The sequence below is a fragment of the Antedon mediterranea genome, chromosome 1 (genome assembly GCF_964355755.1).
Source record: "Antedon mediterranea chromosome 1, ecAntMedi1.1, whole genome shotgun sequence".
NCBI classification, from domain to species: domain Eukaryota; kingdom Metazoa; phylum Echinodermata; class Crinoidea; order Comatulida; family Antedonidae; genus Antedon; species Antedon mediterranea.
In genome coordinates this window covers 38,227,193-38,249,630 of record NC_092670.1, presented here as the reverse complement: position 1 = coordinate 38,249,630, position 22,438 = coordinate 38,227,193, and the positions used below count along the sequence as shown (strand labels likewise).

Sequence of the window (22,438 nt, the reverse complement as noted above, 5' to 3'; positions counted from 1 at the left end):
TATAATAATATATAAGATTGCATAATATTGTCATTAGCTAGCCGATTTCCATTACAATATGGTCGTTAATCACGGTAATGTTAATACCTGTTTTATGTAATTTCGGAAACTGTTTCAATAATGTAGTATATTTAACTGCTGCCTCTTGCCTTCAGGCTAAATCTCAACTTCTTTGTAGATGGTGAAATGAGTGATCTAATCTAGTTAAATTGAGAAAATAGAGAATCCTGTGTCATGTTTAAAGTATCTTCCAAAAAGTGGCGGATAAAGGATTTAGAAATAGAGGGAGGGGAGTGGGGCATGCTTTAAAAATAGTGAAATGAAATTCTGAACTTAAATTTGATGTCCTATCTTTTGCATTACAATTTCTGAAATTTAGAGGGGGCCGGCTGAAATCCTCCTCAATGTCCAATCTAGTCTTGACATCAGTCTAGTCTGGACATTAAACATTTTGGTCATTATCTTCATTTTACTTCTACTTGTTTTTCTAGATTGGGAAGCTAGGATTGACCAGTACAATCGTGTATTTTATATTGACCATGTAAACCGAACGACAACGTGGTCAAAACCGACCTTAAATAAAGAAAGCAGAAAACAGCAAGAGTCCACTGATTCACACCAAAGTAGACAACAACTTGAGAGAAGGTAGGTTTATTTTAAATGGTGAACTTTGACCTGTAAAGATATCTCCAGTTAATGGGAGAAAAGAAAAAAACATTGAATATTTAAGCTACGCTCGCGCTAAGGTCAAATTTTCGTTCGCCAAAATGGCGAAAGGTTTTGAAAAACATTAGCCAAATTGAAAATCCTTTAGCCAAATTTAAAAAACCATAAAAATTCGCAAAAATGTTTATTAAATAAATAATGCATGTATTTGTTTGTTATTTTACTTCTTTTACATTTATATTATTATTATTTATCCCAATGAAGCTGATTTTCGTTACCGCGATTTTAACACGTTCGTGAAATTTCAAAAAGTGACGTGTCTTTGAAGTTAAAAATATACTATTTCTTATGAACCCATGAGAATAAAAATTATATGCCTGGAAAGATCTTGTTTAAGGGATTATTTTTATATATTTTTAATCTATGTTTATTAAATATTTTAATAGAAAACACGAGTTAAAAATGAGGTACAAAAGCCGGCGAGCCGAAATCTGCGCGCTAAAAATAACTTTGGAAAACACCTACCCATTTTCGCACCCGATCGCACGAGGTCCATAATAGGTGGTGGAGTAATTTTTGTTGCATGTTATCAGGCTTTAAATACTCTTTATTTTGATATGTAAATCGGTTATTATTATTATGTACATCCGCCTCATATGTCAATTTTAACAATAACAATTTTTTAGCCTTTCTCATTATCAAAATCTGGCTAATTTAGTAATGAATTAAAGCTAATTTATATTTCTGTTTGATAAACCACATCGTTTTATTTGACTTTGCGTGGACCTGGTGCGAAGAAGCCAACAAGACCAACCACTGAAAAAAATAATCCCTACCATAAATATCAGTGTTTACCATTTTCCTTACGGGGGATTCAGTTCTCCGCTTATTACTAAATTACCGTCGCCTAGGTATTAGCGCGTTAATTAATGATTGGATAACCCCCGCACAGTGGACTGTTCCATTTTCTGAACTAGTATTCGCCGCACACGAGGCATGTCGAAAAATGTCGCCTCTCATCATGGAATACTTGCTTCGAAACGTCAATTTTACCGATTTATTAAATTATTTAATAAGTGGAATATTTATCAATCAATTATATAAAACAAGTACGTTAGGAAGAAATGTACCACAGAAATTTAAGAAGCTTTGAATTTGCTATGCAGCGGCCGTAACCCATTCTATGTAGGCGGCCGAAACGCGCTTTGGCCAGGGTTGCCGTTGTAGTATACGTTGTTTCTTAGCTATTAAGCGCAACTTTCGGTTAGAATAATCGAAAGGGAAATAAAATTAAACATGTTAACATTATACTATTGAGGTAATTACTTTGTTAAATTTAAAATTCCCCTTTTTAAATAACAGAACAGCCTCGTTTACGGAAGTATTCGTCCACATGTTTCTGTTTACATTTTCTTCTCGAAGTTCATTTTCTACGTCGAAGAATAGGGACTTCCCCTTTTATTCGCTCATCATCACGTCGACGACGACCGGCCACGAACCAATCACATTAACTGTCATCGAGGCACGCTCTGCGCATGTTTAAACAGAACTAAAAAAATGAACACGGCGATCGTGACGTCGTCACATAAAATGCTGTTGTGGTAAAAAGTGTACCCGAGTCAGAAAGTACCGAAGTGTGGCGATTTCTCGCTCCCATAAGAAGTCACGCCGACCAGGCTAGGCCTAGGCTTGGAAATGTATTTTCGCCAATTTGGCGAACGAGGCAATAATTATTTTCGCCAAATGGAGACTCCAGTCGCCATTGGCGAATTGGCGAGCGGTTAGCGCGAGCCTAGTTAAGGTATAACTATAATGGGGAGGGGGGAGGGAGGAGTGGTGATTGTTTAGTATAGCTGTTGGTAAATTAATATTTAGTAATAAATATTATATATTTTATGTTTCGAGGGCCCTTTATTCCTTCACTGGAACTTGATAGGCCACCCTCATTAAATTTAGTAATAAATACATGTTATTGATGTTATTCGTCTTAGTCCACTTGTAATGGCTAATGATTTATATCCGTTACATGATGAAAATTGTTGTTACATCTGTAGACGTATGTTCTTATTTTTCACATTGTCAGATGAGTTATTTTTAAAATGTTGGTAAATTACTCATTGATCATTTTAGTAGTTTTGATATCACATCAGTCTTTCTTTAAGGCTTTTAATTTAAAGTATGTTTTTGTTACGAAATAACTTTATGTATACTCCACTTGTATTAAATATAATTTATTTGTTTAACCAAGGAATTCAAGATAAAGGGTTATTCTTTTTTAAATATTTATAGTAATCCCTATTAAGCGGACAACTTTGGGACCCAACAATGTGTCCATTGAATAGGAGTTGGTCGTATTTATAAACATAAATTAACCCTTGTTTCTTAATGCGAGTCTTTCAAATGAAGTTCTATTTAAATTAATGTTAACAATTTAACAGCCCTGCATAAAGTATGTAATGTCATGTTAATCAATAATCCTGTATGCGCTAATCTGTGATTGTATTATATTACTTGACTGTTTCAGATATCAAAGTTTCCGACGAACATTACAAGATCGCACTGAACGCAGAGCTGCAATATCAGTTGTTGAAGAATCCCGCATACCACCTCCTCCTCCTGGTAATTATAGTGTTATTAGTTTAAATTTGTTATTTATTTATACTGGGTAACCTCTAGACTGGTCTGCCAGAGGGCCCGTTATGATCAGTGGCTGTGTGTGCTAGTACACCGGGGTAAGCCCCTACTTGTCGAATTACGTAATAGGTTCTTTAAAGTGCACATGAGCTAGATGTGAAGACTAGACCTACTGGTATGAATATTTTACTTATGGTTTCTTTTTAGCACAACAACAAACTGATTCAGGTCGCAGCGATGAACAAACGCCGGCTGTAGCATCTTCTAATTCTGTATTAAAAGCACCCGCAGTTCAATTTATAATTCAAAGGAATTTCTTTGAACATCTTCGAGCAAATATGGTGATTATTAACTTTTTATGTTCTTTATTCGCCTCTTAAATTTAATTTTAATGTAAATTTTAAAATATAATAATTGCTGTAATGTGATAGACACTACAATATTTGGAACAACAAACTTATTTATATTATTTTACATTATTTTACAGAGCCATTAAAAAAATGCAAAACATTGAATTTTTTTTATATAATGTATTCATGAATGCATACATTTTTAACAATGTAATTGGTTTCTACTGTGTTTCATAGTAAATGTGACATTACATGAGCAGGACCATTAATGTTTCTCGTTTAAAACTGGCGCACCTGCCCGCAGGAATTTAAGTATTACTTATTGTCAATCCTAGCTATAAAGTATGATTACAATGTCTTTGCGGTTTTACCACGCAGTGATACTAAGAATATTTTTATCCAATCATATTTAAATATACCAATGGTCTAATGGTATAGTGTGCCTACATACTGTACTAAGCAGAAGTGCTCAGTTGGACTGTTGATTCTTTCAATTTTTGCTGTTTTACCACGCAGTATTATTAAAAAATATTTTTATTCAATCGCATTTGAATATACTAATGGTCTAATGGTAGAGTGTGCCTACATACTAAGCAGAAGTGCTCAGTTCGAGATTTTTTTCAATTCTTTTCAATCAGATAGATTTTCTTTATTTTATATAGCATTATGATAGAAATGTATGATTTTTTTTGTAACTAAATCCAACAGCGAAAAATTACCAATTATAGGATGCCTTAAAAAATATTTAGATATAAATATATTTATGATTTCTGTCTTTTATAACTATAATTTGTCTATCAACATTTAGACATTTTTTAAATTGTTTTGAAGGCAGACAGAAAAATGTATGCAATGCTCACTCATGAGTTAGTACACAGTTTGAATATAGAATAGTTTAGAAATATCTAAATTTCACATTCAATCAAATTATACATTTTTAAAAATATGTTGTTTATATTCTCAAATAAATTGAAATAAGGTAGTTAAATTGCAGATTATCTACAGTAATTATGATTTGTGTAATCTTAGGGTCATCCTTAAATGTAGGTCACTAGATTTAGCCAATCCGAATGCAAGCCTTTATATCACTTAAGTCAAGTACTAGTAAACATCTTTTTATGCATATCAGCAAAATGATCATTGTCTGATGTCATGAATGCATAGAAATGTAAAAATATTCTGTATTCATGTCATATTGAACTAAAAATAACCAAAGATACATGAAGAAGTAGAAGAAGAATTAAACCATAAAAAAAAACTTTTTAAAAGATTTAAATCTAAATGAAGGATGTTTAAATAATGACAGAAATATTTGTCATATTTATTTCAGAACAAAATATTAATATTTACATGTTCCATCTTTGAATTTTTTATTTTAATTAATCAATCAAAATTATTCTGTATTTTTTTTTATTTAACTCCGTTATTTATTATGTAAACGTTTTCTGTATTCATGTCATATTGAAATAAAAATAACCGTTGACAGAAAAAAAAAGAAGTAGAAGAAATTAAACCCATAAAAAAAACTTTTAAAAAAGATTAGAAATTCAAAATGAAGGACGTTTAAATAATGATGGAAATATATTGTCATATTTATTTCAGAACAAAATATTAATATTTTATTTGACCTTAGAAACACTTATTATTCAATTCAACATACAATTATATATATTTAATAAATGTGAAGAAAACAAATTATATATCTGATATTTGAATTTTGACTTTATGCTTTTATTGTCATCATCTTAAACGCTAATCATCGTTAGACATTGCACGTCTCACTTGTGTTCACCACTCAGTACGTTTTTTAGCAAGCATGTGTATAGGTCCGTACGTTTTTTAGCAAGCATGTGTATAGGTCCGCATGTGAAAAGTTCTTTTTCCTTTTTATGTTAACCATCCATGTTGTTTATGCTTTTATACTCACTTGATTGATACTTAATATTATTGATTTGTTTAATAGTTCAATAAATTACCTCATCTATTAATAGTTCTATTTTGATTTTTAATCTATATATAAATTTACGTAAGGGCAAAATTCGGTAAATCACGCCTTACTTCTAGAATTTTTACTCGATGGTATATAAAGTTGGTTCGTACTTTCGGTACTGATTTTAACCACCTGATGTAACCCTGTTTACTGATTAAATTAAGTTCGATAATTAGTTATTGACGATTAAAACGAATTTAGGTTCAACGATTTGCCCCAAATAGGGGTGTTTTCCGATCGTAGTATACACTGTCTAATGGATGACAATTTGAAAAATACCCGCACACAATAATACGAGGACACTTCGCATTTCCCTATCTCCTCCTACGATAATTGTTTTCAATAGCTGAAAACCGGTTGAACAGCTAGAGTACACCATCATAATGTTGAAGACAGGCCGATTTTCTTTAAAAAATACTATTTTGATAGATTTAATATAAGATTATACAAATGTATTGATTTGCGATGAATGGAACATCCCAATCTCTCAGTCTGCCAGAGTTTGGTTTAACACAAGTAGGTAAATTTATGAGCCCTTGATTTAACACATACGGTAGGTAAATATATGGGCCCTTTGAGAATAAACTTGCAATACGTTGGCAATACTATAAATATATATTAACTATTTTTAGTCCTCATTTGAATCGAACATTTCTTACTGTGAATATTCGTACTGTTAGATGTAAAGTACTGTTAGATGTAATATAAAGTACTGTAATGTAAAGTACTGTTAGGTGTAATATAAAAATATATACAGATAAACTTTATTACTGAGATTGTGGATAGGATCTACTGTTAGATATATAAACACATTATTATATACAAATAAACTTTATACTGACAGTTCCTTCTCAACGTTTGTATTAATTAATAATTACCAATAAAATAAACGTCGTAGTGGTGTATCGTGACATGTACTTTAATATTTCAATCGATTATGACAGTGACAGTTTTAACAAAGTATTAAATCGCAAATGTTTTACTGTATTTAGAGGTATATTATTTATAGGCCTATAAAACACGAAAACAATATTTCGTTACTGAGTGGATAAAGAATATATTTAAAAATTGTTCCTCTTTGTACCTATCCGCTTTCCCATCCCTCAACCCTAATATAAAAAAACCCATACAAAACACAAATTGGGTTTCTTTAAATGAGTCCAAATCAAAAATTTGGACTCATTTTGTGATAAGTTTCTCCTTCGGAAGTAATTCCCAGGGTGCTAATTTTAGTTGACTACATAAATCATCGTGTCTATTTATTCGTTTCTGTAAACGACAATGTATTATAGTCCTGCGGTACGTACATTTGAAATCGCCAGTTATTCGAGAACCATCTGTGGGCACGACCTAGATGGTACGCGAGCGAAGCGAGCGTACCATCTAGTAAAACAAATTAATTTTGTTTTTATTCTTATATCCCATTTGTTTAGTGTATTTGTCACAACGTAAAATATTGAATGAGGAATAAATCACACCTCCACAATTTATAAATCCTAATTTAGTATTTTGTCAAATGCGTACATATGGCTATTTTCCAAATAACAGGAAATGATAAGTTTTTAAATAATACAATAAATCTGAATGAAAGCCAAACAAAGGTTTGTCTTTTTGAACAATTTCAACTCGCCCCAATTTTTGTTTAATTTTTATTGAAAATGATTCATGATTACACTGTAGAACTCCTATAGGGGGACATCTTAAAATGATTGAACCTCTATTAAGGGGACACCTTCATATACCTGAATATGGGTGTGTCCTAATTAGTGGTTTTGCCATAGTGTTGCTTCTCGTGTTTTACACATAATAGTAGAGTGTCCCTTAATGTCTAGTGTCTCAAAAAAGTAGATTATTTCCCCTTTCAAGTTTTTACCACCTCCCAAACAATTTATATCTACTAAATTAAAACTTTGAAATTATATTTTAAAATATATATACTAAATTAAAACTTGAATATTATATAATTTATTTTTCATTACAGCAAGCATTCAAAATGTACCAGAAAAATTCTTCATTAAAACACATGGTGAATAAAATACGTAGAGATCCCAACAAATTCGGGGACTATCAACATAACCGGGATTTGGTTGCATTGTTGAATTTATTTAGTGAGCGAGGTGAGCTACCAAGTGGTTGGGAAAAAAAGAAAGACAAATCTGGAAAGGTATGTACTGTACTGTTTATTTTGTTATTTCACAGATACATCAATTAATTAATTAATAATGTATTTGGATAAAACACTGTGTGGGTGGTGCATCCATTGACAAAATAAAATGACAGTAACAAATTACAAAATTGAACATAAGCTCTGTCTACACAATCAAACTAGTTTGACAAAAAAGTGTGATGTGCCCAAATATGGTAGTGATTGCTTAAATATAGTAGTGATATGACATCATCATGTCCATATATGGGCACATCAAATTTTTTTGTCACATAAAGTTTGATAGTGTAGACAGAGCTTTAGTATAAGTTTGTGATTGTTATAAAGGTAATGTACTTTACTTAAATTGTAATATATTTATTAACAAGGTATTCAATCAATCATTTTTTCTTCTCTAAAGCAATTCTTCATCAATCATACACGGAGAACAACAACCTTTATAGATCCTCGTCTTCCAGTGGACCAATCTGCTGAGGGTGCCAATTTGCTACCCCTCCCAACTGGTTTCCGGGAAAGAAGCAGAAGTGAAGGAGAAGATGACGTCCGACGGAATGCTGATATGATGGTAATTATTCAATGATTACTTTTAAATAATATTAATTTCAATAATATTTTTAATCTGTAAATTATGTGTGTATGAATATAAAAAGTTTAAATATTAAAATTAACTATGTAAATAGGGTATTATGGCAGCATTCGACGTGAAAGGACCATTAGGCTAGTAGAAAGTTGTGGTATGTGTCGTCCACACCTGTGCGCAATTCAGCCCAGCAGGCTGCAAGTCGCAGGTTATTCCCCCTTTATTTACATAAATGTGATTACTTGATAATTCATAAACTGTTCATGTTGCTTGAATATATATATTTTTTACATGTTACTTGTTCTTTCAGAATGTCAATTCATTGCATCAACCAGTTGGTGTTGGTCCTCCGGTGCAGCCTAGGCCTATAGAAACACTCGGTAGTCCATCTTTACAATATGCATTTGAACAAAAACCACTTGGTATGTGGATGCCTTGCTACTAGAGCATGGATAGTTTAAGCAGAGTCTGTGTCAGTGATCACATGACCGGGTGTGGTTGTAGGTTCGCAGCTCAACTTGCAACTCACTTACATGGGTGCTGTTAGTTGTGCATGTAGTTTTTTTCTATTCAATAACTTACTCCTGCTTTTGACCTTGTAGGACTTTCAAGCATACACAACCTATTTGTGTTAGCCAGCAGGTACTTAATATAGGAATCCTGTCTAAAGCTCTGTTTACACTATCAAACTTTATGTGACAAACAAATTTGATGATGTCATATCACTACCATATTTGGGCTTAGGTCTACCATATTTGGACATATTACTACCATTTTTGGGCATATGACGTGTAGACAGAGCTTAAGTTCAGCACTTCATTTTACAATTTAGAGAGTTTATATTTATGCTCTTTTGTTATAATTTCAGCGTATAATGAGAAATTGGTGGCATTTCTTAGACAACCAAATATTAACGATATATTGAAGGAGAGGCAGTCTGCATTTTCATCAAGTCCGAAGTTAAGGTGAGAGAGTTGTATACTATTTAAAAACTCTATAGTTTGCGTGAAGGAGTTGAATCAAACTACATGCATGCGAATCTTGTATACGTTGTTGTACAATGAGACATGTCACAGTCACTAGCCCTGCATTTAGAAAAACATGTAGTACCAATGTAATTATAGATACAAATTATGTATGGCACATCGACCAACCAAATGGCAGAGATGCACTTAGGTGTTTTATATATTGAGAATGTTGTCATTGGGAAAAACCAATACTTGTACAAGTACAACGCTAGAGTTTAGTTGTGTTGTTTAGCTCTGTCACACTATCAAACTTTATGTGACAAAAAAATGTGATATGCCCATATAAGGACATGATGATGTCATATCACTACCATATTTGGGCACATCACACTTTTTTTTGTTAAACTAGTTTGATAGTGTGGACAGAGCTTTAAACTGGGTATGAATGGAAGAGTAAGATGATACTACAGTACTTGCCTTTAGAAACATACACATATTTATTACTGTATTAATGTTTATTTCAGAGATAAGTTAAACATTATTCGACAAGAAGGCATTGAAGCTTTGAACCGTCTTGAAAATGATATAGAAGTGACACTCTTGCTAAGGTTAGTCTTAATTTATAATCTTTTATAAGCTCACTATCAAACTTTATGTGACAAAAAAATGTGATATGCCCATATATGGACATGATGATGTCATATCACTACCATATTTGAGCATATTACTACCATATTTGGGCACATTACACTTTTTTGTCAAACTAGTTTGATAGTGTAGACAGAGCTTAACCTAATTATTTTGTTTCTTTGTCAACTTTTATTCAATTTGAACCAAAAATTTTATGTTATTCGTTCAGTCCAAAATCAGCTTTAAAAACAACAATCATTTTAGAATATTAAAAATAGAAATTAACTATCAAATATCTTGAATTATTATAGTTTATTTGACGATGAAATTCAGAGTTATACACCAATACAAGCAGTCCCCATTGCTACGCAGTCCGTATTAGCCTCGCATCCAGATCAACGCTCTAGATCGCCAATAGGATCCCCAGGTACGTGTTTATAAATATATTTTTTTAATTTAAATTGGTTATAATGATAAAATTAATTAATAATTCCAAGTGTCTATTTTCTTCACATAGTATATCTTTTCCAGACTTGTAATTTTTTTCCTATCTATTTATTTTAGTTGTACAAAGGTCAAATGTCAGAGCTCCAACTCCTTACCGCAGAGACTTTGATGCCAAGCTCAGAAGTTTTTATAAAAAATTGGAAAACAAGGGTTATGGGCAAGGTCCAACAAAACTGAAGTGAGTAAAGCTCTGTCTACACTATCAATCTTTATATGACAACAAAATGTGATGTACCAATATATGGACATGATTATGTCATATCACTACCTTATTTAAGCATATTGCTACCATATTTGGGCACATCACATGTTAGTAAACCTTCAGAGATGACATTGCTCTAATGGTTTCTGCTGCGCGAAAGTTCTATATTTTATTTTTTTTTACCTTTTATTCAGAATCACAATAAGACGTGAGCATCTTCTTGAAGATGCTTTTGGCAAGATTTCTGCTATTACTCACAAAGATATAAGAAAGTGCAAATTATTTATTTGTTTTGCTGGAGAAGAAGGGTAAGTCAGTAATAATAATTGTCTCTACACCCAGGAGTATAAATGGGTACTGGTTAGATCAAGACACAACTTTGCGCCGATTATTAGCTGCATTATGTTTCCATACGTGTATGATCCAAAAAATGACCGAGTTAATAATGTGCAACGCATTGAGAGCTTGCTTATATAAGAATGAACTGTTATTATTATTGTACAGTCAACTCTCCCAATACCGGACACCTTTGGGCCGGCCAAATAAGTCTGGTTTTCCGGAAAGTCTGGTATTCGGAATGTGTTTTTAATGGTAAATATAAATTTGGGACCTTTTGGTCCTCAAAAAAAGTCTGGTATTGGGAGAGTTTCTGGTTTTCGGAGAGTCCGGTATTGGGAGAGTTGACTGTAGTGTGAAAATGTATGTATATGGGCAAAAGCAATAAACAACTACATGGTCACAAGCTGCTGCAGCCCCGATTTTAAAGCTTGCCACACAGTCAGGCAGTTGATTGTCACTTAAAATTGATAGGAAAAGTAAATACCAGTGGCGGGTCCAGGTAGTGGAAAAATAGTGAAATGAAGTGTGGAACTTAATGTGCTATCTTTTTTTTTTGCATTACAATTTGTGAACTTTAGTGGGGGCTCAGGCCGGATGGGCCCCCTTGAATCCGCTCCTGAATACTGTATTAAATGTTTAAAATGTATTTAATTTCAGTCTTGACTACGGTGGACCATCAAGGGAATTCTTTTTCTTACTTTCAAGGCAGCTTTTTAACCCTTACTATGGATTGTTTGAATATTCAGCTAATGATACGTACACAGTCCAAATTAGTCCCATGTCTGCTTTTGTGGACAATCATATGGAATGGTAAGTATAATAAAAAGATTTAACAAAAACAAAATAACTGAATAAACATATCTGTCTATTGGTCCCTTAGAACATATTTGTCTATGGGTCCTTAAAACATATCTGTCTATTGGTTCCTAACAACATGTCTGTCTATTTGTCCCTTAGAACATTTCTCCACACATTCATCCAACATCCTAATTTTCCTTACGAAGGACATAAGATGACATTGTATTGAAATGCTGCTATTTGCTGCCATCATCTTAAACTCATAACAATAAAGCACAAGGTCTGTCTACACTATCAAACTTTATGTGACAAAAAAATGTGTCCATATATGGGCACGATGCTGTCATATCAAACACACACTTTTTTTGTCAAACTAGTTTGATAGTGTAGACAGAGCTTTAGATATGATACAGTACCTATAATTGAATAGATAATTTAAGGCCAGAAGAATAAATCCTTAGGTTATGTGACTGTCTTAATGTACAAATTTATTTAACTATTATAACTATTACCTATTATAGTCTCTTCAATAACTCCCTGATAAAGTTCCTGTAAATTTTACGGAACTGTCTTTCAGAAAAACAGAATTGACTATACTGGAAGGAATATGCTGTTTAATTACACATAACTAAATGACAATAATTTACAATAATTATTTTCTTATTCACAAATATTTAGGTTCCGATTCTGTGGACGAGTGATTGGTCTTTCAATAATTCATCACTATCTCTTAGACGCGTTCTTTACGCGTCCGTTCTACAAGGCATTGTTACGGCAACAATGTACCTTGAGTGATCTAGAATCGTTAGATAGCGGATTCCATCAAAGTCTGTTGTGGATGAAGGACAATGACATCACAGGAGCATTAGACGATTTGACCTTTACCGCTGATGAAGAAGTTTTTGGCCAGGTAATTTATGAAAGGCGCATTTGAATTTGAATATTAGGAATGGAAATGTGGGGACTAACCGTACCGCCTAACTGGTGTGTAGATGATGCATACATCAACTTTCATCTTCAATAAGGGTCTATTGTCTTACATCTGTCACCAAACTACACTCATTGAGGCTGAGATGCAGGGGCGGCCCCAAGGGTGTTGCCCAAGTTTCCCAGGCAAAACTCTTAATTTTCATATTAATTTCTTTTCTGCCAAAAATTACTCGGTGTCTACGACCCTGAATTTCTGGGAAACCACCTTAAAATAAACCAGAATACTGTGCTAACTTCTTACTCTTCCAAAAAAAAAAAAACACATGCCAAATGTTTCACTTTTTCCTTTTCTTATGGCTTTTATACCATCATTTTCGGTGTATTGGTTAAGGCAGTCATCCTGTAACAGAGAGTTTGCAGGTTCGATGTCTTTATTATGGCAGACAAGATGGGGTTTAAATTTGGTTAGTGCCGAATGTGGAACCTTTCAACAACTTCATTTATTCTTACAGGTTGTTGAAAGAGAATTAAAAACTAATGGTAAAAATATCCCAGTGACGGAGAAAAACAAGAAAGAGTACATTGAGCGCATAGTTAAGTGGAGGATAGAACGAGGTGTTTCAGAACAAACAGAAACACTGGTACGAGGTTTCTATGAAGTAAGTTTAATGTGTTTTAATTATTATAAACAAATATAAAGCGGTATTTATATAGCATTGTTCCATGAACATCAGAGTGTTGGGTGAACTAGATGCTTAATGAACAAACAAACAAACAAACAACTAAAAAGTAATAAATATAATGTTACAAATAACGACCATAATAATTATCTTAAACTGAAGGCGATCTAACAAAAAAAAATGTTTCTGTTTGGTGTTGTAAATTGTTTTGTGTGTATTTACATTTCTGGAGGCTTTTTGAAATTGAATTCATTTGAAATTGAATGATTGCATGTTACTCTCTCAAATTATATAAACAAAGTAAGACCTAACCTATTCTTTTCTAAAGAAAAACCCAACAGCTAAGAAAATATATTATTTATTTTTGTTGTATCATCATTAAGAGTTTGATGAGAAGACAGTTAATTTTCATATTAATCAATCATTTGCATACAGGTGGTTGACTCTAAGCTTATATCAGTATTTGATGCACATGAGTTGGAGTTAGTGATCGCTGGCACAGCCGAAATTGACACTGTTGACTGGCGCAAGAATACTGAATATAGGGGAGGTAAGTATTTTCAGTAAATACTAAATAATTAATAACCAAGATTAAAATATATTCCTAGAATAGATCCCTATTTGATAGGTGAATAGAGAGAAACTAATGTTTTTAGACCAAAAACCTAAAATGTATAAGTATGTATATGTTTATGGTGTTGATTTTTTAGATTTGTTGTTTATTGATTTCCACAAATAATACATATATTTCTTTATAAATCATTAAGTTACTGCTTAACAGGATCATTGTATGTGGTTGCAGAGCCTTTTCTAGTGAGTTATCCAAAAGACTGTTTATTTAGATATGTTAAGCTCTGTCTACTGTACACTATCAAACTGATCTATCAAACTGATTTGACAAAAAAAGTGTGATGTGCCCACATAAAGTTTGATAGTGTAGACAGAGCTTAAGATTATCAATATTGTTCTCAATTTTAGGATACCAAGATCATCATCATGTGATTGGCTGGTTTTGGGCAGCTGTTGAATACTTTGATAACGAACGACGATTACGTTTACTTCAATTTGTCACCGGCACTTCTAGTATTCCTTACGAAGGATTTGCCGCTCTACGTGGAAGCAATGGACCCAGGAAATTTTGTATCGAAAAATGGGGGAAATCAACCAGTCTTCCAAGGTAATGCTCTCTTTATTATTATATGTTAAGCTCTGTCTACACTATCAAACTTTATGTGACAAAAAAATGTGATGTGCCCATATATGGACATAATGATGTCATATCACTACCATATTTGTGCATATCAATACCATATTTGTGTACATCACACTGTTTTTGTCAAAGATAGCTTGATAATGTAGACATAGCTTAATAAATAATGTAATACTGTCCCATTAGTAAATAGATGCACTTCATAGTACAACTGTAACTAAACTGTTGCACGCACTTTGTAACAAAACTAAAACAATTATTTTAATATCCTTCATACTTTGAATAATAACCTGTGTAATCAAGAAAATAAATGTTGAAATGTAAACTTTGGTTTGACTAACGCTCTGTGACACTATCAAACCTAATGTGACAAAAAAAAATGTGATGTGCCCATATATGGACATGATGATGTCATATCACTACCTTATTTGGGCATATCACTACCATATTTGAGCACATCACACTTTTTTTTGTCAAACTAGTTTGATAGTGTAGACAGAGCTTAAGAATCATCATGAATATATTTTATCATTTATATTTAAAATATCATCAACTAATGTAATGTTTCTTCACAGAGCTCACACATGTTTTAATCGTCTTGATCTACCATCGTATACATCATACGCCATGTTGTTGGAGAAGTTAGTCATTGCTGTCGAGGAGACCAGTACGTTTGGCATCGATTAAATTGCACCAATTTTAAAATAAATGAATCAGAGGGAACACAAAATTAATAAACTTGATTTAAATAAATGTAAGACTTTACTAGCAATGAACATTTATATACGAATGTTATAAAAGTTAATTACTAATATTCAAATGTTCTCTGATAATAAAAGTAGGATACTGGGCATTGTGGGTAAAGTATGTTAAACAGGGCTTTCTATCCCATCATGCTTTTCATTTTGTAATATAACCATAGTGAGTGAGAAATATATATATATAACTTATTGTTGGCCAATTCAAAGATTATTTTAATAAATATTATTATAATAGTATAAAATCAAACAAATTTATAAGCTAAACTGCAAGAATTATTATTATTATTATTATTAATATTATCATCACCATTATTGTCTCCTTAATTGTTGTTTTCATATCTAACAATAATATTTGTATCATTTTCAACATTTTGTATGAGATCATTGTTGTATGTATTTCATTTTCGCAATTCAATAATTTTCATGTACTGAAAACTAATATAGTGAAAACATTTTCCTCTGGTTTCAATTAGTATATTAATATGTAGTTTGCTGTCTTGAAACATAAGTTTCAATTACTGGTTTCCTATTAATATTAACTATATCAATATGAAAACTAATATGTTTTTTATTTATATAATTTTAATACTGTGAGTAAATAATTATGAATAATGATGAGTTAATTTTGGTGATAATAATAATGATAAAAGAACATAATAAAATACCATGAAATAGAATAGCTATGAGAGTGACTATTCCTGGCCATCATATACAGCACACTAAATTAACAATGAATGTTGAATATTAGATTAATAGGATTGATGGTTAGGATATAATACAGATTATGGTAATAATATATATTTAATAATATAAAGAAAATTAATATAATTTAAGCTGATTATGAGGATGATGAGGGTGACTATTATGGCATTTTTATATGATAACGTTGATCATAGTTTTTTAATTATTGCAAAGATAAGTTTTTATATTCATATAAACAATTCAATTATAATGCATTAGGCTAAAGTAGTGTAGAAATAGAGTATATCAGGAGACTTATTACCATAACAAGCAGAAGATATAAGTCACACTTGAGATGACTTTTATATATAACCCTTTTTGTATTAAAGTATAATGTTAGATATTAGTCAGTGTAATACTACTACACAACATGTTATATTACTACAAATATTACATTTTGTACATTATATTATTAAATATTTGGTACATTATTAAAGCTCTGTCTTCACTATCAAACTAGTTTGTGAAAAAAAGTGTGATATGACATCATCTTGTCCATATATGGGCACATCACATTTTTTGTCACATCAATTTTGATGGTGTAGGCATAGCTCAATACATCATGTATACACTATCATACCCACATACTACAGTACTCTGGCACTAGCGAACATTAAGTTTGTGCTTTAAATTCTTTATTAATTCAAATATAGTACTGTAAATATAAAAATCATGGATAACATAACATTGACTATATTTAAATTTATAATTGTTATATAAAAAAATGCTATTAATTTATATAAATAGATACATGATCATATAAAAATCGCACATTAAGAGTATATATATATATATATATAGTTTGTTACATTCAATTGGTCTGAAATTTATTTTAATTTACGCAAGTTTTTCTGCAGAAATGTTTTGATAATGATCATATTACTGTGCAACATATTCAGGATTTTTTTTTATTTGTAACTGATCGTATTTTCAAGTATATTAAAATATAAAAAGGACGTGGTAATGCTTATATAAAATGGGGTGTTCAATATGGTACTGTTTCGTATATAAATATATTATTACTGTAAAATTAATATTATATAAAGTATTATATTACGTGTTTTGTAATTTTTTCTGGCATGCGACTTTTTTTTTAGATATGAGGTGCGGTCATTCTATACAAAGTAAGAAGTAATATATGCAATTGTCATTCTTTCTAATTATCTAGCTGTCAAATTTTACTGGATTTTCAACACATGGTTTTATCTGTTTTGTTTTAATTTGTACCAATATTGTTCACGAATGTTTTCTTCAACAAAAAGTTTAAATAAAAATGACAAAAATATATAAATTTTTGTATATTTTCTAAAAATATTTTTACCTAGCAGTTTAGACATTGTGAACTAGTGTATACAACAATATCATTGTGTATGCATTATGTTGGAATGATGGTGATGTGTTTATATAGCGTATATACAGTAATTCCCCAATATGCGCTAAAACACAACCAAATGAAGAATAAAACAAGAGAAAAGAAGTTAGAAAGATAATTTAAAACATAGGGAAATGATTGGATTTGAGCCGAGACTTAGAGAGAGCGAAAAATTGCGATTTCTGCACAGTAAAGCGTGGTTCCCACTAGCGACGCAACACAAGGACGTAACGCAACGTGAGTGAATTGACCAATCACAAGCGATGGCTTATTCCCTTGTGATTGCTAACCGTCTATAACTTCGCTTGTCAGTGGTTAAAACGCTTGCGTTGCGTTTACGTCCTTACGTTCTAGTGGGAACCAAGCTTAAAGGGATGTTGACTCAAAAGCTCACTTGAAGCATGACATGAAGAAGCATCCTCCCCAAATGAGACGGCCAATTTGACACTGAATGGTACTGGAAGAAGAAGAGGTACACTATAAATAAGTGAGGAAACAACAAGATGATGAACTCCGGAGTTCAAAAGGATTATATGTGGCCGCGAGACGATCAGTTCCACGCCCCTTAATCAGATACCGCGCGTACATTGTACAGTACTGTTAGTGGTATTTGTCGCAACCATACATGAGATAAAAGGACTGTTACGAGTTCCTATCTTAGCGAGGTGAGCTCAGTGTCCTGTTGTCATATTGCCCCGAGTTTCCTCCATGATTTTAGATAACATCGAAAGGGTTTTGTCCTCTTTTTCTTTTTTTCATCTACAATTTTTGGCGAAATATTTGAGGTTTTGAGTTATGCCGAGGGGGAAAAAGTGTACTCGAGAAATGTAATCTTCGACTGGAAATATATACCCGAGTATCCTGTCCATTGTTTGTGTGGTAGCCGATCTGAATAGAGGAATCCTTTTCAGTAAATGGATTTCTTTTGAACCCTGGCCTTTACTGCAATACGAAAACACCCAACGTAACGGTTTTACTACTATATTGTATTATTGTCCATGTTGTTTGTCTGTGCGCGTATGCATGACCATCAATGAATTCTTTCATGGGACCATGCGAAAACATTTACATGATGTCATGATGACGTCACGCTGTAAATAAAACCAGCAAAGAATAATCAATGTTTGCAAATGGAGATGGATGTGTAAAACACAAAAGGGGGCGTAAACATTTAACAGTAAACCGCATTTATTATCTTTCTTTTATATTTCAATGATATTCATTAACATTTTTTTTGTTAGTTTCGTTTTTAAAGCAGTGTTCAATCAATTGCGACTAAATTATATATGCATTTGAAGAGGCACTTTAGTAATAAGGATTAGGATCAGGTGAAGGATCAGTCACTGAAGAAATGTAGGCTACAATAGAATACTGTGGTCTTTATAAAAGGGATTTTCTATTTACACTCTGACAATCCAGTATTGTCATTGAAATTCATTGAGCCATGACTCACTAACCAATTGTTACGTTGCACTATTTTTTTAAAACTTAATCAGGGTACATTTCATCTCGGTTTCTTGTTGATTTGACGTAAGATCAATATAGGATTATTTACTGTTCATACAAGACTGGATCATGACTGTTTTTTAATTAATGATGTTTATAACGACGATCCAGCTTTGGCTCTGTTTTCTTGTGGGATTGCTTAAATTTTCGACTGCTATAAGTGAGTTTTTTAATTAAAAAAATATATATATAAATGAATGGAGGCACATGAGGGCACCGAGGGTGGATATTATACTAGGCTTAGGCCCTATATCAGTCAATCGATTTTTAAATCATTATGCTTTTAGATACGGATCATCTTAATTGAATAATGTTGACTGTCCCATAATCTTCAACTATTAATATTGAAATGTTATTTTAATAACAGTTAAAACTTTATTCAATAGATGTAACGAGTGAATTTGTGATTGTTAGTAGTGTAACAACACCAGGAATATACTTCTCATTGTTCGATTATGAAAATGTTGAATTCGAGGTTAATTTTGAACCACTACCCACTATGGCAGAACATTTCTCCCCAAAATCCGTGGACTTTCATCGTCGAATGTGTGCAGTATATTGGGTAGAAGAATCTACTAATAGTATATGGCGCTACTTCTTAGCAGACGAGACCTCCGAGGTCGTGATTTCTGAAGAAGAAGAATCCATGGCAGGAGTTTCAAGAAGTAAGGCAATTATTTCATTCATTTAGTTTTAAATTTAATTTAGTTTTTTAAATATTGAATGTATGTATTGTACTCTCTTTTGTAAAATTGCACAATACAGAAAGCTAGGTTGGAATGTGTGGGATTTGTGTAATAATTACAAAGATGCAACTATGCAAGTTATGTCTAAATCTTATAAACTAGGTTTAACAACAAAAAAACTGTTAAATTAAACTGATAATTTGATTTGTTCTACAATGTATAACGCGTACCCGTATTAACTTTTATATGATATGAAATTCATCTGCTTTCACAATATTATTTTGTTCCAAACTTTTATCTTATTCCACATTTTCATCTTCTAATTTCACATTTTCATCATTAACTTTAAACATCATATTCAACTATTCATCCGCTTCCACCTTTTCTTCCCATTCCACGTTTCCATCCCATTTCACACTTTCACATCATTCCACACTTTCTTCCTATTCCACACTTTCATCCCATTCCACACTTTCATCCCATTCCACACTTTCATCAGGTTCCACATTTTCATCCCATTCCCACTTTCATCAGGTTCCACATTTTCATCACATTCTACACTTTCATCCCATTCCACATTTTCATCCAATTTCACACTTTCATTCCAGTACACACTTTCATCCAATTTCACACTTTCATCCTATTCCACACTTTCCTATTCCACATTTCTTCTCATCCCATACGTACAATTTAATCATTATCCATTAATTCAATTTCGCATTTTGTTTAATTCCATTTCCATTCCATAGATATGTCACTTTCTGTTGATGTGCGTACTAATACATTATTCTGGACTGATTCTGCTTCCCAAACAATCGAGAAAGCTGATTTAAACGGTGAAAATCGAGAGGTTCTTATTGAAGGTGTAATCCAACCGTTGTCCATTGCAGTAAACTCAGATGAAAAGTACGTTTGAAGCCACACTATCAAACTGACGTTGATGTCATAACCATATTTGGGCACATTACACTTTTTTGTCAAACTAGTTTGTAAACAGAGCTTAACATAAGACAAGTATGGATGATTTATAATAATTTTTCTAACTAATCTTTTCTAGGGGACACTTTAATGGGTTCCGTCCTACTTTGAGTCTACGAAATCCACAAATAAATCTTCAGAAACTGATATTCATTCAGAAGCGGGGGGCCAATTGATGAAAATAAATTTGATCAGGGAAGAGTGTACTTTCACTATATATTATGTGTTTTATAGTCTAATAGTTTGGTCGACAGGAGGAACTGCCCCGTCTATTCAACAGGCCGCCTTTAATGGTAGTAACGTGATAACCTTGCTAGGAAATGGATTAATACAACCGATATCAGTATTCATAGCACCTAAACGTAAGTAATACCCGGACTTTAATTTCTAATCTATTATTCTATATATCAAAACAAAATTCGACAGAAGCGTGACAAAGTGGGCCAGAATGAATTCACGAGAATTGGCCTTGGATTTCATTGTTGCTCGGACGTAAACACTTGTAAAACTCTTTGTGGTTTGCACCATTTCATTTTGTAGTATGAATAGAATAATTAAAGCGAAAAATTTGGTTTAATAAAGTGTACTTGTTTGGGTACCTAAATGTCCATCTGACACGTGAAAGTCAGAAATCAATACAGCTCTTTATTAGTAATATATTATTACATTCGCGTGGCGTCTTTTATAAAGTATACAGAAATGATCATTTTCTGTACTCCACTAAGTATATGTGCACATACAGTAAGAAAATATTATGTCCATATATAAGCACGTTTCGTCTGTAGAATTGGTTAGGTTCATCTTATTGCCATGATACAGAATCACATGTGATACTATGTAACACTGTATTATAAAATTTGCCTATGATTTTGTACCGTCATTACAGTACTAAGAATCGGCAAAAATAACGAACCGTTAATACAATCGTTGTATTCGCATGCGTACGTAAAATAATAGAGAGCCTCAGCCAATTTGACTATGTAAGTGTTAGTGCGAAAGAAAAGAATGGTCCACATTTTTTTGGGGTAAAGATAATTTTATAATTTTTTGTTTTTGATAGCTGATCGAATTTACTGGGGAGACACAGTCGCTCGGATGATATCATATTTGGAACTCTCGGATCGTAGCAGAGTTGACGTCATCACTGATGTACCAGTTGTCAGTTTGCAGATCTATAAACAGAACCTATATTGGACTCAATTAAATGACGATAACATTTTTCGTGCTGACAAACACACCGGAGAAAACATTTTAACATATTTCCTACCGGGGAATTTCATGCCATACTCTCTGTTCCTATCAGTAACTAAAGGAGGTAGGCTATTGCAGTATCATAACAATTATTCATTTCTGAATGTTGTGTGTCCGTAATAGTATTATTTGTTAGTATTCGTGATTATTTCTTACCTATTTTGTTTTTTTACCTACGGTATTCAAATGTAAGAATTTATACCACAACTCATATTCAAATTACAGGAAATAACCAAGAAGAAGAGACGACTATTTCAACTGAAATATTCTCTACAAAAGAACATACTACTAAAACAGAAACCACTAATGCAACAATTGAAACTACACGAGATCCAACAACACAAAATCGTACTGATGAGATCGCTAAAGCAACAACTGAATTATTAACTGAAAAATCAACTGCACAAAATCCTACCACTGATGTCGAGACCACTAAAGCAACAACCGAATTATTAGCTGAAAAATCAACTGCACAAAATCCAACCACTGATGTCG

General features: G+C 32.4%; 1 protein-coding gene across 3 annotated transcripts in view; it reads left to right on the top strand.

Moving 5' to 3' along the window:
- LOC140059606 (E3 ubiquitin-protein ligase HECW2-like) overlaps positions 1-17,395 on the top strand; it is a 40,877-nt gene extending 23,482 nt beyond the window's left edge. For 2 of the 3 annotated variants that reach the window (XM_072105633.1, XM_072105620.1), the window contains exons 10-26: positions 492-645; positions 3,191-3,285; positions 3,508-3,641; positions 7,622-7,804; positions 8,205-8,369; positions 8,695-8,806; positions 9,253-9,349; positions 9,877-9,960; positions 10,294-10,409; positions 10,547-10,667; positions 10,886-10,999; positions 11,688-11,840; positions 12,507-12,738; positions 13,271-13,417; positions 13,874-13,988; positions 14,417-14,615; positions 15,224-17,395. In XM_072105633.1, the coding sequence (XP_071961734.1) occupies positions 492-645; positions 3,191-3,285; positions 3,508-3,641; positions 7,622-7,804; positions 8,205-8,369; positions 8,695-8,806; positions 9,253-9,349; positions 9,877-9,960; positions 10,294-10,409; positions 10,547-10,667; positions 10,886-10,999; positions 11,688-11,840; positions 12,507-12,738; positions 13,271-13,417; positions 13,874-13,988; positions 14,417-14,615; positions 15,224-15,335 (2,333 nt within the window). In that variant the 3' untranslated portion in view covers positions 15,336-17,395. The remainder of the gene's footprint in view (positions 1-491; positions 646-3,190; positions 3,286-3,507; positions 3,642-7,621; positions 7,805-8,204; positions 8,370-8,694; positions 8,807-9,252; positions 9,350-9,876; positions 9,961-10,293; positions 10,410-10,546; positions 10,668-10,885; positions 11,000-11,687; positions 11,841-12,506; positions 12,739-13,270; positions 13,418-13,873; positions 13,989-14,416; positions 14,616-15,223) is intronic. The other variant, XM_072105700.1, reaches the window with a different exon arrangement.
- Positions 17,396-22,438: the final 5,043 nt, after the last annotated feature.